Genomic DNA, 27,125 nt, shown 5'->3' with positions numbered 1-27,125 from the left:
ACTTCTTTCTCTCAGTATGACTTTATGAGTGTCTGTCTGTGTGTGTGTGTGTGTGTGTGTGTGTGTGTAAGAGAGAGACACAAAAAAGTTGATGTAGGTGTACGCAGAAAATGTGGCAGAGCAGCCTCTGTGTGTGTGAGTAAAGCTTTTCACTATCAGGCCTTTGACATGATGAATGGGACAACGATGTAAAGTCAGAGATAAACCAAAGCCCCAGTGGCTCCCTTGGAGCCGGGCCATAAAAGTCTCCTCTCTTTTCACATCCAATCGTTGGCCCCATACACGCGGGCCGAGGCCATGCCGCCGTGCACACACATTTTAACAGCTGACGGCAGAGCGGCTACATGAAGCTAAAACAACCCCTTACGGAAACCAAACCTCAGACAATGACGGCGAAATCGTTGTGTGAGAGTGTTTCTCTGTCTTCTGACTGATTGTTTCCTCGACGCCGTGTACAATTTGTTCCCGTGCGTAAACGCACATTACTGTGCAGAGTGGATGTGGGTTGGCACGCCGAGTATTTCACGAGTATATGTTGTACCACCAGCTGGGTCAATTTCAATCTCTTTGCTTAATTAACGGTTTGCCTCTGGCACCACTGTGGAGAGAGCGCCGATCTGCTCCTTCAGCTTTTTCAGCTAGCTGCGCTGCGGACACACAAACGGTGCACAGGCACACACCCCAACAGGTGCACGGACTGTGTGAGAGGACTGCACCCTTGCATTTTTTGCATAACGATTGATCAAGTCAAGCAGTTTCTGTGAAACAAATTATTTGTCTATTTGGCTGCCGAAAAACCTCAGAAAACTCAAAGAACATTGTGAATTGAATTAAGGATTTACATCCTTCCCTAAAACCTACAGTTTTCCCTTTTTAATGACCCTCCGTCATTGTCTGAATTTGTTCCATTATTTGTTGGCCTGCCAAAACAATCCTCTTTCCAACCCTCCACTTCCCCACAGCCAGGGAACTCTCCTCAATCTGTCCTCTCCATTCATCCGCAGCCCTGAAATGCGGATGCAGCCCTTGTGTTGGCTGTTTACGTATTCTGCCCTTGTAGGAGGCTGGCATCTATGAAACCACCGCAGACCCCTTTCAGGGTAGAGCTCTTTTTCTTCCATGCAGTGTTATTAAGACGCATATGTCTCATTTATGATCAGAGCCTTTTTCGAAGAGGGATCTCTTGTCAGAATCGAGCTTTGTCCACATCTTCCATATAGCTTGCCTCATTCTCTGTCTCTTTACGTTTTCTTATCACCTTTATCTCGCTGGGGCTGTCATGCCTACATGGTAGACCCTCAAAGAGAGTATACACACACACACACACACACACACACACATTCCTCCCCGTGTGCAGCAAGCACTTGTCTCAACTGAACAGTCGCACAAGGATTGCAGGACCCTCAGAGCACCAGGAGTATAATCCCCAGCTGATTCCAGTTAATACCAGAAAAAACAACATTGGACGTGGCGCGTCTGATGAGCTGTTGTTTCACTGGCACAGAGAGCCTATCTGAAATGTATATTGTGTCCACTTTGTAACGGAACAGGGGATAAATCTCTCAGGTTTGTCGGTCTGCGATTGGTTTAAATGGGCCTGGGAATAGCTGAAAATGTGTAAAGCAACCAAAATCCAATAGTGATAGATTTGGTCAAACAGGAGCTGGGCATTGCTGTAAAAATGAAAAGGTACGTGTTCAATAAAATGCGTCATGGAAGTTAAATCTTAATGCAAATCCTTTAAGTAAATGCTTGTTGAGGAAGTTGTTCACACGAGTGTTTTCTGATCTCCATATTTCTGTATCTATGCTTGGCTCAGGTTGAGCGACCAACGCCGCTCTTCACTTTGGCGAGACGTGAGCCACTAACGACGAAGCCTCGAGCCGCGCCGGCACGATGCAGCGCTGCGGGTCCATTGGCGCAATCCTGTTCATGATCCTCTGACCGTGCAAGACTCGTGAGGAAAGCGTGGTTTAAATCCTGGGGAAATAGTGGCAGGTAAAATAAAATAGAGTTGACTGTTGGTTTGCGGTAGGAATGCGAGCGAAAAAATCTCAACAACACCTCTGTTTAATGCAAAAGCTTCATGACAGAAAGAAATGCAAAAATCGGAATAACATGTGGGGAATGCCTCGAGGCTAAAGTGAACAGTGACCCCACCGCAGTATCATAATTGTGTGATTTCCATAATTAACCCTCTGTCCCTGAGTTAGGCAGTTGCATCGTGTCACTCCTCCTCTCCTCTAACCTCCTCTCTCTCTCTCTCTCGTGCTCTCTCGTCGCCACGGGGGCCTCGAGGCCTGAAGTGATGCACAAATCCATAGGAGGGCTGTCAGGTGGTCCCATGTTCCGCCCGGGGCATGGAAGTGAGAGAGAGACAGAGAGAGAGAGGGGCGCCGGTGACGTACTGCTACAGGTGAGTACGCGAACGCGCTTCATGGGTGGCGGGCGGCGAGCGGGTCGAGACACGCTTGCACTCATTTGTCTTTGAAAAAGACTCATCCCTCTCCTTTGGTTCGCCGCGCTTCCTGGCGACGTGAGAGTGACTGACGTGAAAGGGAGGTGGGGGGGGGGGGGGGGGGGGGGCTGTTTTGTTTCCGTGCCGCTCAGCCATGACACATTGCCAGTGAGACAGTCGTCTGATGTGAGGCTCTTCTGCTCAAACCCGCATTTAGTGCAGTGCACGGTGCCTTTTTCTACCTTGAGGCAAACACGGCGGCATACAAAAATGTCCACTATTTTGGTCTTGCGTGGACTTGTAAACTGCATGGAAAACACATGTAGGGAAGAGTCTCATCTGGACTGTGACAATGTCAGGTTTCATGGTCTCAGAGATGATTGAAGTCGTTTTTCTTCTGGATCACAAGAGACAAGAGTAATGGATATTATTTAATGAGCCCATGTCCCAGACATGTCCAAGACATTAGCTTTTTAAATATCCTGTGGCCCCCTGACATTAGAAAAAAAACCCCGTCTCAGATGGACACCAGATGTGTCCTTCTGGATGTTCATGTTATTCTCCACATGCATGCACTTTGCAGTGAACACTCTCTACATTTCTTCTCCTGCTCTTGTTGCCTTTGGCAACCTTCCGTCCTCATTGCCCGCTCCCTGGTGTTTCCGGTGGTGAGAACCGGTCACATGCTGAGAATCACACCATGAGAATCACACCAGTCCGACACCAGTGACGTGGTGCGCCCCGTGGAGATGGTACTGTTTGATGAGGCAGGGGATACAGGCTAAGATCCAAAACAAGTTACCGTTGCACTGTGGCTCGACAATCATCCGCAATTGTTTATGACCGTTTCTGGGATTGGGAGAAACCCAAATATTTGCCTCTAGCTGTTGAAGGAACAAGGACGACAGTAAATATAAATCTCTATTTGTTTGTGTTTGTGTGTACGACGTATTAGACAATCAACACCTATTTCAGTAACTATGTTTTGCGGTCCCCTTTCATTCAAGCGTTGGACAACAAATGAATTCACATCATCATCTATTACGAGAGACGGTTTATGATGCAAATGATTTGGTTGGAAGAAGTTGCTGATTGGCACAATGGCCCCTCAGGCAGCCGCATGAATTTGAGCGACACGTCTCTATCTGACAGATCTCTCTCTCTCTCTCTCCCTCCCTCTCTTTCTCTATGTTAAAACATCTCAGTGGAGGCCAGGCCTGCTTGGCCTCTCTGTCAGCAAATGTCACTGCTAATTATGACGGGCTCCTTGTTCCCCAACAAGTCAGCGTTAGCGCTCCTAGCTCTGTTTGACTGGGTCCTACAGATGAATTGGGCTCTCAACGACCCCGGTTCTCCGAGGGGTGCTGCACCAAGGTAATTGCTCCAATATCCTGAGCTGCAGGGATACATAGTGCTGACAAGTTGGTATTAGTCAAACATGTCGGTTCAGAGGGCCGCTGGCAGAGCAGGTGTGAGAGTCCGCTGGGTGGACGTGTAACCCTGATACTCATCACACAGCAATGGTTTGATTTCGTGAATGATGTCGTGTGCGCCTTACTCCCCTTTGATAGTGGCTCTCGTGCAACATTTTAAGACTGGCTTGATTTATGAATTGAAATGAGCATATGATCCCATTTAACCCACTATCGAGCCATGCAAGATGCAGTTTTGCTTTAAATATGCCTTTTAGGTTTTTTATAGGGTAGATGTAGGTAGATGTATGCCACTGGGCTCTTGGCTACTTCTCCTTTAAGGAGTCATATACACAATTGTTTGTGGTTGTATCAACAACACTGTAAGATTGTATGTTGTTTTTTTACATTTTCAAAAGACTGCGTGAGATGCCCTGCTCGAGCACAATAAAAGCTGCTTGTTCAACATGTATTAATCGGCCTAATGTAAGCGTCATGCTGCAGTAATGTGAGGTCAAAGCTCGTGATTAAATCAAAAGGGCGGTGTTTTTTCTCCCGATCCTTGTGTTCAGCGAGGTGGCGAGTCAGTCCCGACGCCGCCCCGCCTCGGACTGCACCGGGACGTTCTGGAAGTCGTTGTGATAGATGTTACACTTGGGGGGAAAGCGGATTGACCCGGCGTCACCCTGGATCGTGTCATCGGAACGGGGCGCAGAAGGATGACATCATAATTCATGACGTGCTGAAGAGAAAACTGATGACCTCCCAACGCAGCAGAAAGCCGTTTGTGTGCGTAGCGTGAAGTGTGTGAGCTGCTTAGAGTCACTCTGCTGTACCTCCGTCATTCCGAAACCCTGTGCGGTTTCTCACTTTTCCTTTCAGAAGTGAAAGAACTGAACATATCCCTTTTAAGAAGAACACATGATTTCAGCCCCATCATTTCCAGGAGCAGTATTTTCGTGCCTCTCGTAGGTGTGAACAAGCATTCAGACAGGAAGCGGCGTTCCGATTGCGTTGGTGGAAATCAGACGCAAGTTTTGCCCTGAGCTTTCATGAGTTCTTCATACCTTTCTTTCTTTTTTTTTTTTAAATTAAAAAGTACAAATCTCTGTCCCTGAGGGACATGAGGGAGGATTGCAGTGGCGTCGGCATGGTGGCATTCTCACATTTATACGGAGGTTTAAGAACGCATGACTGACACAATCGGGCCAAAATTCCCTAATAGGCACAGATAAAACAACAATATTTTGTGCAAGTTTGATGTTTGTAATAACACCTCTGTAAAGAAAAAGAGCACTTTGCGTGAAAATTGATGGCTCGTAGCTGGAAACATTTCTGCAAATTACCACCTCCTAAATACCGCAGGGCAAATCTCTTTGTCAATAGCCTGTCTGTATGGCACTGGTATTTCTCATTATCAGGTATTCCTGTTGGGAGAAAATGATCTTAATTTGATCAGCGTCATAAGCCCTCGTGCAAGCTGGGATCTCAGCTTATCCTTTCATGTGCGTTATTGTGAATGTCCTGGTTAGAAAACTTTCCATAATGGCAGAGAGAATTAGCAGGCTAGGCATGTACTAATTCTATTGTTGCCTCATCAGTGATGTATAGCTGAGCTCCTCGATGGTGCCCTTTCCACAGAGCAACGCCCGCCAGAGGATGAGAGAGAGAGAGACGCAGAGACAGTACAGTTTGGGAAGAAAATCAACCGTCATCGATGTGACGTGACGAATGTTCTTTGACTCGAACTGCCACACGGCGCTATTAGTCTGCTGCTTTGCTTCGAGCGAGACTGGCCATTAGCTTTGTCCTGAGCACATGCATCTACATTTCCTTTGGACAGAAGAGTCATAAAGGGACAGCGAAGCATCAATTTCTCCCTGGGACCTCAAAGAGAGACGAGAGGCCCCCGTGCAGCCCAATGACTGCTGCGTTGCACACTGTGGTCAGGAATATCAAAGGATTTTCTACATTCATCGGCATAATGAAAGAGCAGCGAGAGTACAAAAGACAACTTGATAGTTGCCCATCCTCTCTCCTCCCAGCTTTTTCGTTTGTGATTGTATTAGAGTATTATTCAGAGTTGAGGATAGCCTCTCCAAATTGAGGCCCTTATTGCAGCAGCCCGCTGAAGCACCATTCACATTAGGGAAGGGACAATGTGCTCATAATATCTATATCAGCGGTGTCCTGTCTTAATTCACTTTTATTACATCCATTCATAATGCTTTCATAATGATGAGATGGATCCAAGCCAAGGGATTTTCAGAGTGTCACCTTTATTATCCCATACTGTGATTTGTCATTTGCTCCTCTACAGGTCTCTGTAATGAGGATAAGTTAGACTTCTCTGAATTAGATCGGAGGATAAAATGCCACCTTGCAATACACTCTTAGTCATTAACCCTGCATTTGCCCATTGGAAGCAATACACTTAAGGGTAATAGATGGAAAGAGTTTGGTTTAAAACAAGAAGAAACGTACTCAATACAGTTGTAGGTAATAGAACCAATCAATTGTAAAGAGACACACAAAGACTCACACAAGTGTACGTAGTGAGTATGCTGCACGCGTGTGTACATGCACAAAGTGAACACTTTTGTTTCTCAGTGACGTCGGGGACACACACAGCAGGAGCGGAAGTCGTGCGCGCTGCGACATAATGCATCAAACAAAGACATTAAGAAACAAACCACTTTGTTGCAGGCCAAATAAACATGTGTACTACTGGGGCTAGGGCAGTTTGTGGTTTTGGTCTATGTGTGTGTGTGTGTGTGTGTGTGTGTGTGTGTGTGTGTGTGTTTGAGAGAGCGCCAGTCTTTGTTCATTTAACTGTGGACAGAACGGGGGGGGGGGGAAGGCAAAATATTACTGTTGCTGTTCCTGTGGGCTGCAGAAAATCTGTGTGCAGGTCGTAAAACGACATTTTCACACCAGCGTTGGCTGATAACAGCTGAAAAATAAAGGATGCTCTTATTGATCCTTTATCAGCTGAGGCTGTGCACCACACCTGTGGAGAAACATGCCAAGTGTGGACATTCCCATTCATCCAAGAAAGTGAAACTACTTTTTGGGATATTTTCTTTTCGATGAAAGATAAGATTCACATGATTGATTGAGTCCGATTTGGGAAATAGAGAGAGGGAAATTAATTGCCGAAATAGTTTCACATTTTGGGAAATAAACATTTATTTCATTTCACTTTTATAAATACTGTTTGTCTGCACAGTAAATATCCCTACAGCTGGTTAACTTAGTTTAACACAAAGGCGGGAGACTGGTGGAAAGTTTAGTTCTAGCCCTTCCAGTCAAGAAACACCGTGGCACATACTATATCTCCTTTTTTCTTTGCTTTTTAAATAAAAGAAATAAAATGATGTGTCAATATCTGAGCCTAAGAGGTGCTGGTAGGTGATTTGTGTTTCCTTTGGACTGAGCCAGCCTTGCTGTTTTCAATCTTGTTTTCAATGTTCCCAAGCTAACCAGCTGCTGGTAAATTGCCTCATATCTAATTTTATACTCTTTGGAAGAATATAAAAGCATATATCCCAATTTCTTTTTTCCATTATTATAATCATTATTATTATTATTATTATTATTTATTTATGCCATCTACCTCCCGTATTGTAATTCTAACCACATATATATCCAACAATAACAGATATACTAATTGGAGCCTTCATCAGGGGTAGCAACAGAGCGTCTGACCTCTGTGTGTAGGGACAGTCTGCATGACGATACAACACACACACACACACACACACACACACACACACACACACACACACACTATATGCTGCTTTTGTTGCCATAAACGAATACATTCATGAAAGAGGTTTATGAAACCAGTGAGCACGGTTTGCATCCTGCCTTGTAGGAGCAGTCGGTGCTTTAACCCTAGAAACAAAAACCTTGAAGAATAAGAATCAATTGTAAGAAAATCTATTTATTCTACCAATTCAGAGTAAATGAATATGAAATAAAGGAAAGGATAAGGTCTTTATCCTCCTTAGTCTTTTGCTAATACATAATGTAAATATCAATGGTATAATTATCCTAACCAAAATCCCATAATGTTACTGAAAGTCTGCAACCATTTATGAATGTATACATATGTAAAGATATGCTGAGGGAGTCTCGGCCATGTTCTCACGCAGACTTCTCTCAAAAGCATGGCAGTAGCAATAAACACAATACATATTGATCATGATGAAATATGATTGACAAGCTCTATGCTATACTTGCTCATGGAGTTTAAAACCACGACGAAGGCCTTTCCCGAACTTTATCCAGATTTTTATTGGGGCAACCAAAGCTTATGAATTCTCATATTTTTTTAATTGACTTTACAGTCACACGGGTTAGGAGTCCTTTAAGTAGTTTGAGGATTGACAGCGTATTTTGTCCTTGTGAGTACGGCGTAAGCGTTCACACACACACACACACAAAACGCTCCCTTCATCTCTCCCTCTCTTTGTCTCTTATGCAGGGAAGCCATCAGCACTGTAGGTTCCTGCCTTCTCTCTGTGAATAGAAGGACCTTGGCTGTCTCGTTTTGAAAAGCCCGATTCCTCATTCAATGGGAAGCCCTTGTCCTTACATTGCTGTATCCACTGCACTCGTGGTGTACAAATGGCAACCTCGGTCCCCATCTGTTGACCATCATTTGGATTCAGGGCAGGGCCCGTCCCAGCAGATACATCCGATTAGTCCCTCTCATCGATTTGTGCTGGCTCGTCATGACTTAGTAAACCCAAGGTGTCTCTTCTATGACATGCTGTCTCCCTGTGATTTAGTTTGCCAACGCTCTAAGTGCATTGAGTGTGACAATAAAATCTTTAATCTAATATGCATTCGAAGGAGGGAGACAGCGGAGAATTAAGAGGAAGTGAGTGAGCGGCACCGAGAAGGAAGGTAATGTTCTCAATGAGCTCTGATGTAATGAGAAAGGTTTTTGTCAAGCGTATGAATAAAGAGACGCTAGACACTAAGGTTTGGAATGCCACACTTGCATTTAGATCCTGACTGACCCGATTAGGAATTTTCTCAGGTGCCACCAAGTGTTATTTTTCCAACTACTTTTTGAGCCTTTTTGCGTTAAGGCAAAACAAGTATTATAATCCTCTCAAATTTCACCTCGGTGCTCTCAAGAGGCGGAAACGTGTTTTCTTCTCGTAGGGTACGCAGCAAGATCTGCGTACCTGCGTTTGAAGCACATGAGAGCGTGCATGAGGCACAAAGAATGCACAGTGCTTTCTGTCATTCTGACTGACAACTATGCCATTGACCTGAGAGAGAATCATATTCATGGATGCGTGAGTTGTATATCAATGACATTTGGTCCATGACCATCAGGGGGCGAGGAGATGTCAGATTGTATAGGAGTGTATGAGAAAATGAACCTACTTGAGACTAGAGATTGACACCATGAGGTCATGTGGTCATGTTATTACATCTATCGAGGGGTAGGGTTATTTTCCCATATAGTTCCACACAATGGGATTCTGTATGTAACCACAGGAGTCGTCCTCACGGGTCAATAGAGACAACGTTTTGTGACACTTTCACATTGACTTCACTTGGCAAAACAGCCGTTTGCTTTCATCGAGCTCGACACACTTTTGTTACTTCTAGTTAAAAAAAAAAAACATAAACAAGATGGCAACGGCCAATGTGACAATCTTGGGACTTCAAGATGTGCAGTCCACAAACAAACGGGAGACGTGGTGACTATGTCCACTTCTCATCGTCGATGGATGCATCCTAATGCTGCTTCGTGTCTCAGTTATCAGACATAACAGAGGGGTGCTGTACCACGTCATACTGTACATTCCGCAGTAATGTGTTGTGAAATTGAGGGATACTTTATAGAACTTTGATGATGAGCGAGGAGGATTTTAAAGGTTTCCTAAGAGCAGTTTTAATGCTTCCTTTTAATGTTTTATTATTGTATTAAAGGATAGCCATTATACCTGTGCAGTGCCACTTTGTCTGCATCCACTCAATGATTTAGTTTATATCTCCTTTAATGTAAGGACATCTTATTGACTCATTAGTGAAGTCCAAATCCAAAAGGATTCAATGGATCTGCTTTGAGGGAAGGCTATTCGATTAGTTTTAATTAATGCTTTGGCAAGTAGTGTGGCATGTTTTGCCGCTGTCACACACCTCTAATTGACAGATATTTGCAAGAGAACTGGTTCAAAGGATCCTTTTTGCTTTTCATGTCTGTAATTGCCTGTTGGCATGCCTGACCTGCCATGTTGACACTAGACACGCCGAGCCCAGATTTTCACATCTTTTTAATGAGTCGGTGTTACGACGCTGTCTCTAATTGTGCTGTTGGCAAAAGAACAATAACATTTACAAAAACCCACAGCACCACCCAGCCAGCTAGTCAGTCAGTCAGTCATTCACCAGCCTTCCCACCTCACCCTGCTGTGACCCTGGCTCTGGGAGCATACGGATTACAGCGTGTGAGAGGAGGAGAACCTCGGGCTTGACGCCAGACACTTGTCATTGTGGCTGGAATGACTTCGATACATCATATTGAAGCTCCTGATGAAGGCAGTTAGCCTGCATCAAAAGGGCATTACTAGAGGCACGATTAGAATGTAATCGAACGATACGATCAAAGTTAGATGCTATTTTTTTTTTGAAGGGAAAGCCAAAGCTCGGTCACCGGTAAAAGTAAAAGAATATTTTTGTGCAAAACGTGAATTTTCACAATTGCTGTAAGAGAAGATAAAAAAAAGATGCATGTGGCGTTTGTCCGTCTCATTTTCATCCCACCGGGAAAAAACACATCATCTCCACACTGGTCAAATAGAGAAAAGAAAAATAATACAATATTACACTTTAAAAGGAAAGTTTGCAGCACTTTGCTGGCACATGTTGACGGGGGTGAGAGAGAAAATAAGCCTGCATGAGAAGTAATCAACGCGGCCCGCTATGCCAGTGACAGCGGGTTAAGAGGAGGGGATGGGGAGGGAAAGCTCTGTTTCCATGCTTTAGAAAACGAAAGCAGCTGGGGGTTTACGCTGTGCACTCTATTCAGTCATATATGCCTGTTCTCAAGCGAGTTTTATATGTGAGTCAGTGTGTGTGTGTGTGTGTGTGTGTGTGTGTGTGTGTGTGTGTGTCAGAGAGGGAGAGAGAGATAAAGAGAGAGAGAGAGATGGGACGCAGCAGGAGAGGAATGCAGTCACGGCTGTAAAAGTGGGTGTGAAAACAGCATGTTCACTGACCTCCAAGCTGACCTCCCCACCCGTTCCCCCTGGTGTGTGTGTGTGTGTGTGTGTGTGTGTGTGTGTGTGTGTGTGCAAAATCAAGCATGAATTTGTTTTGAGTACGTGATGATATTTGTCTGTGTTTTTGTGGTGTTCATGTGGTTGCACTGTGTGTGTGTGTGTGTGTGTGTGTGTGTGCGCGCGCACGTGTGTGTGTGTGTGTGTGTGCGCACGTGTATAGCCAGTGTGTGTTGGTAGATGTAAGTGAATGGCCCTGAGTTTCCGAAAGTCTGTGGGGAAGAGGTCAAGAGGATTATCTTAAAATATTAGCTGCCCTCTCCCCTCATCCTCCCTCGTTCTGTCTCCCCTCTGCTTTTTCTCTCTCCTCCCGAAAACATTCAACAGCACCTGTTGCGCACACACAAACATACACGCACACACACACACACACACACACACACACATACAAACAGACACACATGCAGACAGACACACAAACAGGAAGACACACAGACAAGAGTGTATTTCTGTGTGAATGTGCAGAAATATTGACTCGATGTTTAACAAGCCTGCCACTGTAAAGTCTCCCCAAGCTTTCCGCACATCATATCAGCATGAATTTACCTTACAGTTATTACCATGAAGGATTTCCCACCTGACTGTCGGCCCGCAGCTCTTTTTCTTAAAGGTAACAAAGCATCCCATTGTGTATCTGTCTGATTTCAGGCGACAACAGACGCAGTTTTCCCCGGCGAACTTGGATTTGTCCCCGATTTCAATCAGCCATCCCGCCCGCTCGCCGCTGCGGGGCGTCCGGGCTCCTGAACCCCGCGAGTCGGCTCCACGCAACAGGCTGGACGTCACATCTTTACGCGGAGCTCAAGCACGGCCGTCCTCTCTCGGTTGGAGGGAGGACTGGATGCAGCTATTTTGCAGTCGGTTTTCCTACAATTGGAGTTTATATTTGAGCAAAACAATTTTTTTTTGAAGTAGGGAGATATTGGGGGAGAAAAATAATCGGCATCATTAAAATCGCCGGAAAAACCGGAATGCACTAATTTAGTGATTATTTATAAGTCCGTATTGTACTATTTTAGCCAAAAGCATAAAAAAAGCGAAACTGAATTGAGTTCATTTGAACAGAGAGAGTAATTGGAGTCCGTGTTCCTGTGCGCTTCGCTGCGTTCGTTTGCGTGTAATTAAATTGCGCCATGCGCACTAATCGCTCGGATCTGCGGTCCCTGTCCGGTGCACCTCCTCGCCCCCGTCCGCGTCCAGCTCCACATCTCTCGGTAATTGAATTAGCTCGGTTTTGGGCGTGGGGGGCGGGGGGCGAGGGCTTGCTTTTGTTCGAGTGACGCCCACTGAAATGATTTCAAACCAATGGGAACGTCCCCCGCTCGGCGGTGACCAAACCCACTGCCTCATTCGGAGTCTGGAGCTGCCAGCGTGCCCGTCTCAGCCCGCACCTTCCTGCGTGTCCCGGCGTCTTAAAAAAAAAAAAAAAAAAAAACCAAACACAAGAACAAGGAAGAACTACACAGCACGCGCATGCGGGAAAACGCGACATTACTCGTCTTTTTTTTTTCTTTCTTCAAAAAACCCCCCCAAACCCCGCACGTCGCACGATGACTTGTGTATGAGGACTTCGGTTTGGGATGCGGACATCCACGAGCGTCTCCGCGGCGAGAAGCGCATGAGAAAACACAACGTGTCCGCTCTCCCACCGACCCCGAGAAGGACTCCTCCCCACCTCGGCCGCGACACCTCCGGTGCATCCCCGAGAAAAGGATAACTCTCCTCTTTCGTTCAAGGGCCGAAGGCGCGAGACACAGCCCGACGTCCCCCCGCCCGTCTGCCGCGACACGCCGACCGACCCCACTGTGTGGCTCTGAAAAGTTGCACGGAGAACATGGCCATCTGACGTGCGCCACACGGCGTCGTTGGACACATTGAGCGCCCCCCCCCCTCACTCTCTCTCTTTTATCCATCACACTGTGGACTGACTGCCCCCCCCCTCTGCTCTTTGGCTGTGGAGTAAGAAGAAGTGTTCGGCAGTTGTCATTAGTCCTGACACAGGCTGCGTCCAGCAGCGCCCCGCATCCGACCGAGCCGCCGCCGCCACAAGGCAGCGCCTGTTGTGCTGCGCATTTGTTGTGTGAGTTAGATGAGAGACACGTCTTCTCACAACTGACACCCTGCGTGACATTAAAAAAAAAGAGAAAGAGAGCCTGTGATTCATCCGGACAATCGACCCGCACCAGAGAGACGACACGGTGACGCGTCGTTTCGTTTTTTTGTTGTTTTTTTTCCTTCATCGCAACTTTAAATCCCGGTCAAACCGAACAAGTGTCTTCTCAAGTGTCCCCCCCCGCCGCACTCGATCGGTCACGTCCCCTTTTCCCTCTCCGTCTTTCCACGTCGCGCGCCTCGCTATCTTTCGGCTCATTTGTTTCGCCTTTGACAAAAACAGCGCCAGCGGCCGCGCGAGTGAATGAGACGCGCATCACCTGTCCCGGTTGAAGCGCCTCCGTCCGACCCGACCGACCGACCGACGCGACGCTGAAGAGGAATACGTGCCGAAGTTTCGCTGTAGTGATGCTGCAAATGGAAATGGTCATCTTCCTGTGCCTGGTGCTATTGATGTGTGCATTTAGCCAGGAGCCCAGTTCCAAAGTGGTGGCCGACCGCTACGCCGTCTTCTGGAACCGGACCAACGCCAAGTAAGTGGCCTCAAACCGGGTGTTTTTCTCATTTAATTCTATATTTTTATTTCTTTTTTAATTTATTCATTTTTTTTTTGGTACCGTGGACGGTCGGCCACGCATCTGCATGAACCGCGGGGGGCTCGTGGGTCTGGCTGGAGCACATCGGTGTTTGTTTTCCGCAGTAAGGGCATAATGCCAGTTAGCTTTATAGGTACACGCTGGAACCGAGGGGGGGAAAAAACGCCACCCGTGTCTTAATTATTGTTTCCCAGTGGCTGCTCATTATCAGCGCGTCCATCGGGGAACCTTTTAGACCCCGTGCGTAATAATACGCCTCGGGCACAACATTCGTTCGGCTGGCGTTTGCACCCGCTGCCCGGTCCGTTGTGACTTATTCGAGCTGCTTCAGAGCTTTTCCTTAGGGAGGTTTCTCGAGCCATTTATCCACACCACCCACCCACCTGGACCCATCAGCAGCAGTCTCAGGTCCGTCCAACGTTGCCACTCGGCGACCGACCCGAGGCGGACTTCACTCAGTGGGCCAAACGCGTCGGACCTGTGCAGCGTGAGAGGGGACCGCGTTTGGATGCGGTATATTGTGTTGAGGGTCTTAACTGTGTGGCTTTGTCCCTAACTAACAACACTAAATGAAGAATATTAATATTGATCTCATATAAGCAATATTAAGAAAGCTCCCTAAATTCACTACACGTATCTTTATGCGGTTTACGGGAACGCAGCAGTCTCAGCGCACTTATAAGAACAGAAAGGAATGCTTCTTAAATATAATAAAGTCACTGAGGCGGAAGAATGACAGAAAACGACCAACTCGTCCTTGAGTGGGCTTTAGCGTGGAGCAACGTTGTTACTTTTTGGGTCACTTTCTTCTGTCACGAACGTTTCCTTCATCCAAATTGTTTTCATTGTAAGTTTAAGTTTATAAGTAGACATTATCCAATTATTTTGTGTGCAGCATGATAATGTTGGATTGTTACATGCCATACTCACATAATAATAATAAAAAATCTATAAAAATCTATATATATATATTCCATTACTTTTTTGAAAAGAATAGATATTTCGTAGATTAAATTATATATTTTTTAAACATATATAATAAATACTGCAAAAACTATTTCTGGATCATGAAACTATTTTTCGATGGGAAACCATGAAGTTTCCAACCCCTAAAACCTTCACCATGTGCAGCTTTCTCATTCTAAAATAGACAAAGTTGCCCCAAATGAAACTTCCAAAGGTCTTTTCCTTTATCGTATGTTTTGCATATCACCCAGCGAGCCCACAGTCTGAATATAATAATACTCAAACAGTTCATTTAAACATCATTAAATGTGCTTTCCACTTTTACCTTGATATTAAAAGGACGGAAAACCAAATTAGACCCGGCACCCGTAGTGAAGCGAGCAATTGATGTGCCGTTTCCCTCAGATGAGCCCGTGCGAGGGAACCTCAGAAGAGTTTAAATTTGGAAACTTCCCTCAGATTCTGCTCTAGTCGAACAGCGTCTCAGCTCGGACTGGCTGCAAGTCAGTGTTCAGTGTGCATGTTTTTTTTTTTTTTTTGTCGAGACGGCGTTTTCCACTCAAAGTCCCCCGGTGGAGTCAGACTGTACGGCCTTGTCCCCCGGCTTTATTAAGTCTAAACACTGCTGCCGGAGTTTACAGAGATCTTTCACTCAACTGCCAACGGCACTTAGTGTTTGTTGAATAAAATCCGCCGCTTAGCCTCCCGAGTGCGCGCCGAGCCGTTAATAGACCTAAGCTGGATATGTTGCGCAACTATTTATATTCAGTTTGAAGTTTTGGGGCAAAACATGATTTATTGCTTGGTGCAATTAGCGGTCAGGGGTACAAACGGCCCTCTGCCCCGAAGCCGGGGCCGGATCCTCGGCCTGATACCCCCCTCCCGCCAGTCCAGCGTGACTGTTGTGGTCTTGGTCTTTACTCCGACTCGCCCCGGCTGTTTATTTATGGACCACTTTTCCACCATGGACACAAACACAATTTTTGAATTGAATCTAGATCCCTGCTGTTGATAGACTTTTCTTAGACTGTATTTTAAATTTTGTACTTTCGTCAAGAGAAAATGTTTTCACTTGACCGGCTCGTTGGGTTAACTTGATATCTTCCAGATGTGCTGACAAGCTTTCTCAGTTTTAGTGACGGGGGGGAATTTAAGTAAATCTGTTAATCTCGGATCTGACACACTACGACCGAGAGAGAGAGAGGGGGGAGAAAGCAAGACTCTGAGAGCCATGTTGTGTCTTCAGCTCTCCTGTGCGTCCATAGTCACGTGTGAGAAATAGGTAGCTTCCTGAGCCCGACTCGCCCCCCCCCCCCCCCACACACGAAAAAAGAAAATCTGTTCTTTGGACAGCCTGCGACGCCGCGTAACACCAGTCACTCCGTTCCACTTACTCTAAATAGAATTAGTTTGACTCTCACCCCCTGCGGCCCGAGGCAGGGAGGCAGAAAGGTGACACACGACAGCAGGGGGGGGGGGGGGGGGGGAGAGACGGAGGCCTGGAAGGCTCGTCTCATTGACGACTCGCGTAACGCGCATCCAGTCACCTTTCGGGGGGTGACGGCGGAAAGCTGGCGTGGCGTCACACAGAAAAACCGTCTCCCCTGCGAACAACGCACGCGGCGCCCCCCCCCCCCCCCGGCCAGTGTTAGGTTTGACTTCACGAGGGGGGCAACGCGTTCAAACCCGACAACAAGGGAATGAGTCACAATGAGGATAGAAGGTGACTTTAAAGATGTTTGGGCCCTCTTGGCGTTGTTTCTTGTTGCTCCTTTTTACCACCAGAATAAAAAGCCCTTTGTTGCCCATTCGTTTTTTGGAAACTTCAAACGGGCTTCAGACTCGAAAATTGCTCCAACGGCAAAGTGATCCGTCTCAATAAAGCGGGCAGTTTGAGTTTGTCTTTTTTCAAAAATGGGTGTTTTGTTCGGATGTCGTTGGGCCCAAGTGGCACGTCTTGCATCAGCGTGAAAACAAAACGCTGAAAACGTTCAGACAGAAATGGCAACCGATTTTATAGAAATATTTGCCAAAAGCTGCTTTACGGAAAAACTCCCGTCACTCCTGTTTCCAACAATTCATGCAGAATAGCGCTTTTTTTGTAAAAAAAAAATCATTTGGTAAAGTTTGAACTAGATGTAGACAAAAGCAACTAAAAAGGCCCCCCCCCCCGCTGTGGCTTCGACTCGATGGTAGACAAAACATTACTGCAGCCGTATTGAATTTGGAATCTCAGATAACAACTTTTTGTGACTGAAATGGAACCTCTATTCTGCAAAATGTTCTTCTGCAGGTTGGTATTTCCTACATTTGGTTTTCCAGCGGTCGGAAGTAAAAAAAAAAAAAAAAAAAAAAAACCCTATGCTAGTTTGGTGTTTATTGGTTCAGTGTGTCGGACTTTGCACGTAATGCTGTGCGTTTGTGTTGTTGGGCCGATCGGCGTTTCGGGGGCTGAGGGGGTTTCCGTAACGTCTTGCAGGCGTCAGTTGTTCGTCGAATCCAGAATGAAACTTTTGATTTTTATTTGTATTTCCATTCAATTTTACCTGCTCTTTTGCTCACCCCATCAGAAAAGTTATTTTGACGGTTGAGTGAAGCGCAGGAAATATTCAAGTTTCATCCGTCCTTCCTTCGGCTTGATATGAATCCGTGGACATTTTCATGCTGCCCTCTGACTGCCTTTGCTTGTGAGTTTTTATTATAATTAGGGGGACAGCCAGTGGCTCTAATGGTGTCTCAGCCGCAATGCTGAGGAGACGACCCTTTCCTCCCTCTCCCCCCCCCCCCCCTCATGCTCTTTCATCTTACCCCATATTCCTCCTCGACTTTCTCCCGCGTTGCCTCTCGGCCCCTCTGCCTCTCCCGGTCTTTTTCTCCCTCGCCTCCCTCGCCTCCCTCCCTCCCTATCTCCGCCTGCCTCTGCCTTGCCGGGGCACAGAAAATGAATGAATACAATTAGATATTTCGGGAGTCCCCGCGCGGTTGATGGTGGAGAAAGACGCGCAGAGGTCAGGCGCACTTTGAGAGGAGCTCAGGGAGAGGTCACACACATATGGCGAGGAATAACGAGGCGGAAAGTTGGCCAGTGAATGGCAAAGCAGTGACTACAACTCTCTCCTTGAAGTGGAGGGTGTCATTAGCTGTCTGACGCACAACGGCTGAAGGTGATTTTGTATTTTGCCGCCTAATTTGTAGCTCAACGAGCATGGGATGTATTTTTTTTTTCTGGCCCTTGTGTTTGTGTGCGGTATTTATTCCATTCTCCGAGAACGGGAGCTCTGCGCACATTAGTCTGTATGTCTGGCTCGTCTTGGTCTGTGCATTCGTTTGCATTTAAACGTGTGTGTGTGTGTGTGTGTGTGTGTGTGTGTGTGAATGCAACGTACCAAATGAGCAATGAGGACATATGGGGCTCGTTTCCTCTCCTTCAGACTCATAGATACCAGAATAATTGCATATTTCTCCCTTTGACTCCTCGTTACCTGTCACGGGCCAGTTGGACGTGATTAAACGCGTGTGCAGGCGCTGACTGTGCGCTCACAACGCGCCAGGGTGGAATGTTCTCCCTCACACCCATCCGTCTTTGACAGACACATACAGCAACGTTCTCTTTTTTTTAAAATTCCTATTTCAGATCAAATGTACGCAAAGCGCGTGTCGTTTTTTGACCCCATGCTAGTCTCTCCCCGCACCCCCCTCCCTTATCATTTCTACAGGCTCTCAGGAGGTGCCGTGCTTTACTCCCCCCCCCCCCGCCCCTGGTTCTCTCCCTCCGTCGCTCTGTCTGAGGGCTGATTAGTTTGCGTTAATGACCCCATGCTCGGCCATTCTGTTACGCCTGTGGCGTCGGCGAGCACAAGGCCCCGGACCCGGGCCGCGGGAACAGGGGGTGAAAAGGGGACGCAACCACAGCGAGGCACAGGATGTGGAAGTTAAAATCAAATACGGGACCGTACGGGCAATAAACAGCTCACTGTAATGATGCTGTCGTGTGATGTAATACTTCTATTAGGTTTAAATGGCTCTCTGTGTTTTCTCACCAGACCTGTAAATGCACTTTCCATTTAAATTAGCTTTTTTTCTCCCTCTATTAACTAGAGAATGAGCCCAGCAGGCAGTAGTCAATGCTTAGTCAATGTGCTTGGCGGAGCAGCTGTTGTGCGGCGGTGGGAGAGGGGGAGGACTGCTGGTCGTGACCCTTGTGGAGGTACTATGTGGCGGACAGAAGCAGCCCCGTCGCCGGGGGTGACCGGTGGTCAGGATGTCTTAGATATGGTAATTTTAGGTAACGGCAGCCGAGAAGTGGGAATAAATCTTCAGTTTCTGGTATATTTATACTACAATAAATATAATATTATATATACTTATATAATACTTTTATTTATATATATATATATATATATATATATATATATATATATATTTAAATGGTATTATAATTTATAGTAATAATTTGCATACTATTTTTTTAAATTACAAGGTTTTGTCCTTCAATAAAAGTTGGTTGTTAGTTTGTTTTTGTAATTAAATAAATACTGTAAAAAAAAATGCCTTGCACATTGTTTTGAACCATCGATATTTTTGACCTTGCTCTCTGTGATTTATTCATCCAAACATTGCCTCAGAAAACCTGCGTTTGTTAATGATTAGATAAATATTACTTCTTGCCTGACCAAGGTCAATGGTGTTGAATCGGTGCTAAGAGGCTTACAAACACCAGCGCCACGGTGAAATGTTTGTTTATCCACCAAAGGGCAGCCTCTTCTTCTGTCGGCAGGAAGCGCACCGTGTTGCGTGGCGGCTTCCCTTTCCGTAGGACATGTTTCCCTCGCTTGCCCGGGGAACCCGTTTTTTTTTTTTTTTTTTTTAATGTCCAAGGTTTTTGTTTTCAAAGTAATCACTCACAAGGTCAGCCGGAGTGCTTGAAACTCTGCTATCAGCTGGGCGATCTGTCTTTTAGCCCTCGTTCACCCCCCTGGCTTTGACGAGGGGAAAAAAGCCCTGTGCAGCCCAAACTCTGAGAAAATAACGATGGTCGCTTGCTGCTCGCCGATAAATGCTCAGATGCACGTGTTTGTTTATTCGACAGCCCATTTTTATTTTTTTTATCTCTTTCGCGGCTCTCGCCGTCTCAGTTTCACTCAAGATGTCAAAGTTGTGGAAAGTCCCCCCCCCCCAACCCCCGTCTTGACATTCTTTATTTTCCCTAAAGTCACTTTGTGCCACCCCAGTGCAGCTGTGGGTAAAGACCCGTCTCCCCGTACATGTTTTATTAACCGTGTGTACGTTTGGAGTGACACAAACGGAGAAATGATCTGATTCTGCTGTGAGGTTTTTTTTTTTTTTTTTCCACTCCCATATCTCCAAGGCTTGTATTTCCTTCATTTTAAGACCTCACAATTGTGTTTTAACAGGTCAGAGGCCTGCTGCAGGTCCATTACCTGTCACAGACCAGGGGGGGGGGGGAGGACACATGGATACGCATCTTGTCAATCTGGGTCAAAACGGGTCCCTCCATGAATCTCCCTATTGTGCACGATAAGTGCTCGTTTCGTGGCTGAAAATGGCGCCACCGCGTCCTTCTTCAGCTCCTCTGTAAGATGGAGGCTGCTCAGAAAGCAGCTGTTACTGTAGTAACGCTTGGTCGATCTATCACCCCTGACCAGAAAGAGGCGCTACTGAGGGAGCTCTGATACCCTCTTGTGCCCTCTGAGCACTTCCAGGGTGCAGTCGGGAGTGATAGCGACATGCAGTTGCTACGATTTGAACCCCGTTCTTTCTGCTTTGGTTGATTTTGGCTTCGTTGAACTCATTTACTGTCATCGGCGTGTTATGTTTACAGGATCAGCTTGGCCGAGGCCAAAAAAAAACGTCCGATGGGTTCCAAAAAAATACTTTTCTCTCGCTGTCACCGGTCACGATTCGGCTGGAAAATGTGACAGAAACAATTGAGACCGTCCACTCGTTTTTTTTTTTTTTGCCAGACACATTTTCCACAGATAATTCCTTTCACGGCAGGCTGACTTCGGACCTTTCACTGCCGTTTTTTCTCCTCATTTAACTCGGGGGTCTCCGGTGGAGCGACTGGATGTTTTTCTAGCTGGGCAGCAGCGTGGAGAATAGATCCCTGAAGAGAACACATCTCCAGCATGTGAATAAAGACCTAATTGACGGGTTGTGGCCAGTTGTAAATGACTCATGAGGTAATTCGTCTTCACACACAGAACCAGAAACACACAGAGGGACTGTACGGTTGTGTGGTCCGCTTCTACTCGGGGGGGGGGGGCTATTTCCATACGTTCATGCCCCCAGAATAAAGTTCTTACCTCCACACCTGTGCGGCGTGTATCCATTGGTGCTCTTCTTTCGTTTCCTCAATATGTCAACGGCAAGCAGCCATCAGTCTACCGTACGGAGACAGACATGCCAATAATGAGCTCGCTGCATCAGCGTCGTTTGAATGGACAGTAGAGAAAACTACTAGCAGCTAATGCCCCCCCCCCCCCCCCCACAACCCTCCCCCCCGAACCCAACACGCTAGGCCGTGAGACTGAAAGGCAGCCATTGTTCTGCTCTGTCTGTTCACTCCACACAGCCGGGCCCGAAAGCAATGCATGCGCTCAAAAAACGGGGGGGGGGGGGGGGGGGGGGGGGGTGGGGGGGGGAAGAGGGAAAGAGGGAGAAAAATAGTGGGGTGGGGGCAAAGGAGAGCAGCGAGGGAGAAGGCGAGAAAGGGAGAGTTGTAGTGCGCTTTGGGATGGAAATAAAACGGGAGGAGAGGAGTAGTGCAACGCGAGCGCCCAACGCGAGGGGGGGGGGGGGGGGACACACACACTGTGTACCTGGCCTTCTCCATCCCCTCTCACCTGCCTCCCTCCGTGCCATCCAGCTCATCAGACCCCCCCCCCACCCTCCCCGCACTGCCTCCTCTGTCCTTGCCACGGTTTTAAAGATGACGGCCGTCCCTCGGTCCCCCCCCCCCCCCCCCTGGATTCGACCGTGATTGGTTGGCTGGCGGCGGCTCTCCGAGGGACAGGCCGCGGGTCTTCACCCCGAGGAGGTGTCCTCTTTGCCGAACGGATTTAGTGACAGTGGGGCTATTTTCTACAGAGACAGGATTAAGCCCGCTCAGGTTTAGAACCCCTGCTTTTGTTTCGCCCCCCCCCCCCCCCCCCCCCCCCCCCCCGGACACTGAAGACTCCCACATGCACACACACACACACAAGCAGGCAGGCCTGTGTTTACTCGGGGGGTCGGTTGCTGTGACGCTAAGTTGCATCTCGGCCTTAACTACTGTGACGCGTTGCCCACTGTGCCCTTGAAAGTGAGTTGTATCGCAGTCAGAGGTCCACGCAGTGCGTAATGTGGCGGCTTAATGCCGGCTCTCCTTCCAAAACGCTCCTCATCTGCCGTGGAGACAAATTGGCGCGATAGGAATGAGCTGTTCTTTTTTTTTGGTCCCCAACAGTACATCTCCATACCAAGTGAAGGTCATAAAACGGTGCGTTTGTTTCGTTGCGATGAATAATGTTGATGGTTGTGCACGGTTAGAACTCAAGCAGTGGCTACCTCACTTTGTTGCAAATCAATACGTCTTTGTCTTGCAAGGTGATATTTATTTTTAACGCTATATCTTACAAGTCTCCAATAAAAATGTAAAGTCAGCAAAAACTGACTTTTGGCATTCAAATCTCAGTTTCAGATCGACTTCCCAGGATCCAAGCCTTAAAATTAGGAAACACGCCCTCATCTGATCAGACCTCCAAGAAGATCCTGGAATCGAGCAGACGATGAATGACGTTTGAAAAATGCACAACACCGAACTGAGTGTGCGCCTTCACATGAATCGGGGTGTCGGTTCCCCTACAGTAAATGTGCGCGTCGGTTATCCTGAGCCGACCTCCGCGGCCCGCTTTAAAGAAGCGACGAAAAAAAAAAAAAACACAAACCCCGTTGCTACAGCAGAGCACGCCACTATTCTTGACCCAATTCCTGCTCCTCTGAGGACCGCTTGATCGTTTTTCCATTTTGTGGAAGGGGGTGCACCCCCCTTCCCCCCCCCCCTCCCCCGTGTGCAACACTCGTTTTACGTGCAGCGCTTGGTATTCCGGTGTGAACCTGTACCGAGTATGTATTGATCCCATCTGCACCCTCTCCCCTCATCTGCCTTACTCCAAACATTATCCCACAAAGCCAAATTTGAAACCCTAGAGGACATGAATACACACACACACACACACGCACACACACACACACACACACACACTGGTTTAAACGGGCAGTTCATTATTTCTCAAGTGAGTTTCAAGAGGAGATGTGGTATTTATTCTGCTTATTTATTTTCTTCCTCTAAATCAGCGAGCAGCGGGGGAGGGGGGGGGGGGGGGTTGGTTCCGAGTGCAGCAGCCTTTGAACCGCGGCCCATCCCGTGACTGCAGCCCGGGGTATTAACCCAGAGCCACTGAGAGGCTTAAAAAGCCATCAGCTCATTGTCCGGAGACACAACCCCCCCCCGCACCCCATCCTTCTCTTCCCTTCCCCTCCTTCCCTCCTTTCTTAAGAATGCTTTGAGCTGGCCTCTGCTGGCATTCATATTAATCAGTTTTAAGGGTCTAATGAGATAAGTGAGACTTAAGGGGAGTCCCCAAAGTGGTCTAAGCCCTCCGGATAAACAGAGGTGATGAGCGCTGCCTACGGCTACATCCTCAGCGGCCGTTTTCTTCTTCTACTTTCAGTAATGGTCATGCATGCAAAAGGTTTTAATGTCCTTAATCTCACTGTTGCGCTTTGAAAAACCAAAACACCACTAAGGGGAGAATCACTGAGGAGGAAGTCATCGCCTCTCCTGGTGCTGATGAAACGCTTTCGTGGTCTTTTGGCGGTTCTTTCCGGGCTCGTATAGGCGGTGTGAGGAGTTAGTGCATGTGGAAGTTTGATCAACGTCAGGTTTTTATTTTAGGTTTTCTTCTGCTTTCTGTCCGAACTATAGGCCCGCCAGTTTTTGATTTAAAATGTAAAAAAATAAGAAGAAAAAAAGAACTAATTAGATTACATTGGTCAAAGCTACTTAGTGAGGATAACCTTCATAGGCAAATAAACTATAATCTTTTATAATCTGCCAATAATTCAGAAGGTGCTTATTTACGGCGTTTAAGACATAAAAAGAAAGGTTTAAGTGCAATTGTTGTTGTTATGTTTGTTTTTTTACATTCGCGCTCCAGAGGAAATAGCAAAGCACCAAGTTCCCCGCACTGAGGCCCGGTTCCCCCCCCCGTAGGAGTAGAACTACTGGAGGCGCTGTGAAGCGGGACAAGTCCTCGGGGGAGCTCAGTTTCACCCGCCGCTCTGTCCCTCACGGCCGCGGGACTCCACCGCCGGAGACATTCCAGCCAGGATTAGAGCGCGGCTCACGGCAAACGGAAGCACAAATAATAAGAAGAAGAGGGAGGGAGGGAGGGGGCCGTTCTCTTCTCCAGAAATGACATGTTGTTTGCTCCGGTGGATTTGAGTTAAATATGCCTTTTGACATTTTGACAAAATTCCCGCTCTTACTTGGTGGTTCCTATTTTAGGACTTCAGCAGATGCTTCCATCCAACATCGCCTGGAGAAGATTTTATTCTCATTCATTTACATCTTGCTGCTGTTCTTAATAATATGTTACAATTATTATATTTATATAATATAATATATATATATCTATTTTTGTTCTTATACTTAAAAATAATATTTGTCAAAATATTTAACAGTAAAATACAATTTAATAAGTTATTTTTCAGTTATTTTTTTTAACATTAAATTATGTGTGTAGGTATTCAGTACAAGCTTAGATGTGTATATTTATTAGTAAAATAAATGATTTGACCTTATTATGATAAAATACGTTGATGTTGAGCTATTTTTTACCAAATTAATAAAAATCAGCATTTCAGGGGTTAAACAAATCTTCTTTAATACGAGGTAAGCGGGCATCAACGCACTCTTTACCCCCTTGACTACTTTTTGGTGCTTTTTTCTAAACGGTGTAGGGCTCAGCTGTCGGGGTGGAGTTACACTATAACACATATGTTAATTCCCCTGAATCAATTTCAATGTATTTGAGAGTTTCCACAACGTTGGCTTGGCTTTAGAAAACGCAAATTTTACCTTCTTTGGAAAAACCTGACAATTTGCAGATGTTTCAGTGTGGTCAGTACGGAGTAGAAGTAGATTATTGGCCTGCGGGAACAGAGATGCATCGTATTTCTTGCGTTGGATTAGAGTGCGTGCCTGGCTGTGGGTGCAGTGATGAAATATTCATTATACTGTTTGCGATCTCTAAGAAGAGTCGCAAGCCTCTGCACGCAATTCATGAAAAATGAAGTCACGGTAGACAGGTTTTTTTCAACGTGAATGTGGTGAAACGCTCTCCGCTTGTCTGACTCGTATGACCTGAACCTAAAGCGTCCACGGTGTCTGGTTCAACATTTCCTCCCCGGGTCTCTTCGTCCGCTCTCATTTATTCACTTTTTTTGGAGTTATTTCCCTAAGTAGAATAACACGCGTTCCATGATCATTTTCCCCCGCCTTTTCATGTCAACGGATTGACAGGCGTCAGTCGGCCTTGTCAATGCGAGTGACATTTGGTCCACAGTCGCTTCAATAATGCAACGCGGCGTGGTCTTTTCGTGTCCTCGCTTCCCCTCTCTGGGAATGTAGAGCGCTGTCCTTACATTAGGACCAGGTCAGATTGCGTCTGCCGCACCGTACATTAGCGGCAAAGCCTTCCCCGGGCTGTATCAGTGGTAAGAGGAACATGGCACGAAGACGGCTGAATTATTCACACTCATAATCGGCCTTTATGTCCCGCTGCAGAGCCCCGGCCCCGCTGTTATTCTAGTGCATAATTGATGGTGCTCAGGAGTGGAAAAGTTAGAATAGCAGAAGTAATGCAAAGCGAAAGTGTAGTCAGGCAGCACGAGGAGGGAAGAGGGGGGGGGGGGGGGGGGGTTGAGAGGGACGGAGGTGGGCCCCCTATAGGAGTTTTTACACCGAGCTTGTGTTAGCCTTTACGGGGCTTAGGTCCAGCTAGCGTGAGGATCGCGTGTGTAGGCCAGCCAGACGTGTCTAGGGGAGCGGGGGATAAGAGGGAGGGGGGGGGGGGGGGATGAAAGGAGGTGGGAGGGAGAGGAGATGGGGATCCAGGGTAACAAGGTCTGACACTGAGCCGGCCCAGAATGTGGTCTGTGTCTCCCCCAAAGTTTCTCCCAGGCTCCACTGTGGGCAAATATGCTTTTGATAATTGATGTCAATCACATTTTTGAATGAGAAAAAAAACAAAACGTTTTTAATATATAAATGACTGAGACCGGTTTTTCTCCTGCGCCTGCTGGCTCAGGCAGGTAAGAGAGGCATGCACATCGCATTACAGCCACGCCGTACAATGATCGATAAACAGCAGCCTCCATTGGCTCCGCTCCAATAATAGAGAGTGGCCACCGATTGGGAAATTGAGTGAAACAAACGTTCGAATATATTCTTCAATACACCACTGCAATACACGCTTGGAAATTTAAAAAAAAAGCCATTTCTGTATTTGTATTTAAGTTTCTATAAGGTTTGATACTTTAGCGCCCTTGAACTCAACACCCCTCGGTGGAAGTTTGAACGTCTCAGGCTACATCCGCAGTAAAAACAAAATGGATCTCCGTCCACATCACCACTGCTACGAAGCAAAGAGGGCGTGATCGTTTCCAAACTTATCCGTTTCCGACCGTCCTGGCGGAGAAGGAAAAGCCTGCGTTTTCAAACCCGATCCGTCTTCGGGCGCTCAATGTAAACGTAGCCCAAACACATGCGTTTTGGAAGGACAACATAGAGGTGTGGGTGCAGCCCCAGGTGAAGGTGTTAACACAACCCCAGGTGTAGTCTATTTAGCACCTCTCTGGCCCTTAACAAAGCCGTACTAACTGCGGCCTAGCAATTCCTTTTGTGCTCCATGACAAAGCCCTTTAGCTTCTAATAACACCACAGCACTGGCAGTGTCGAGAGAAACCTGAGATAAGGTCCACATCAGAGAGTTGGTGGGAAACTGTTTTAATCCGCTACTCGAAACCAAACCAACACACAACAGACGGGGATCATGTTTGGCAAAGTGGGCTGCTTTGATGGCGGGATCGGATGGTGCGCGTAGGTGGAACGGGGACGACGGAAAATAGAAAGGCGGCTGAATGCCGGTAGTCTTTTGACGGAGCTGTGAAAGAGAACATCTGGAGAATAGTACAGGGAGTTGTAACG

General features: G+C 46.8%; 1 protein-coding gene across 3 annotated transcripts in view; it reads left to right on the top strand.

The window, feature by feature from the left end:
* Positions 1–2,311: 2,311 nt before the first annotated feature.
* Positions 2,312–27,125, top strand: part of efna5b (ephrin-A5b) — a 91,551-nt gene continuing 66,737 nt past the window's right edge. For 2 of the 3 annotated variants that reach the window (XM_037482595.2, XM_037482593.2), the window contains exon 1: positions 12,517–13,822. In XM_037482595.2, coding sequence (XP_037338492.1) covers positions 13,698–13,822 — 125 coding nt within the window. In that variant the 5' untranslated portion in view covers positions 12,517–13,697. Of the gene's footprint in view, positions 2,417–12,516; positions 13,823–27,125 lie in introns of those variants that run through there. The other variant, XM_037482594.2, reaches the window with a different exon arrangement.

The sequence above is a fragment of the Pungitius pungitius genome, chromosome 5 (assembly GCF_949316345.1).
Source record: "Pungitius pungitius chromosome 5, fPunPun2.1, whole genome shotgun sequence".
NCBI lineage: Eukaryota > Metazoa > Chordata > Actinopteri > Perciformes > Gasterosteidae > Pungitius > Pungitius pungitius.
This window is presented reverse-complemented; position numbering and strand designations above follow the sequence as displayed.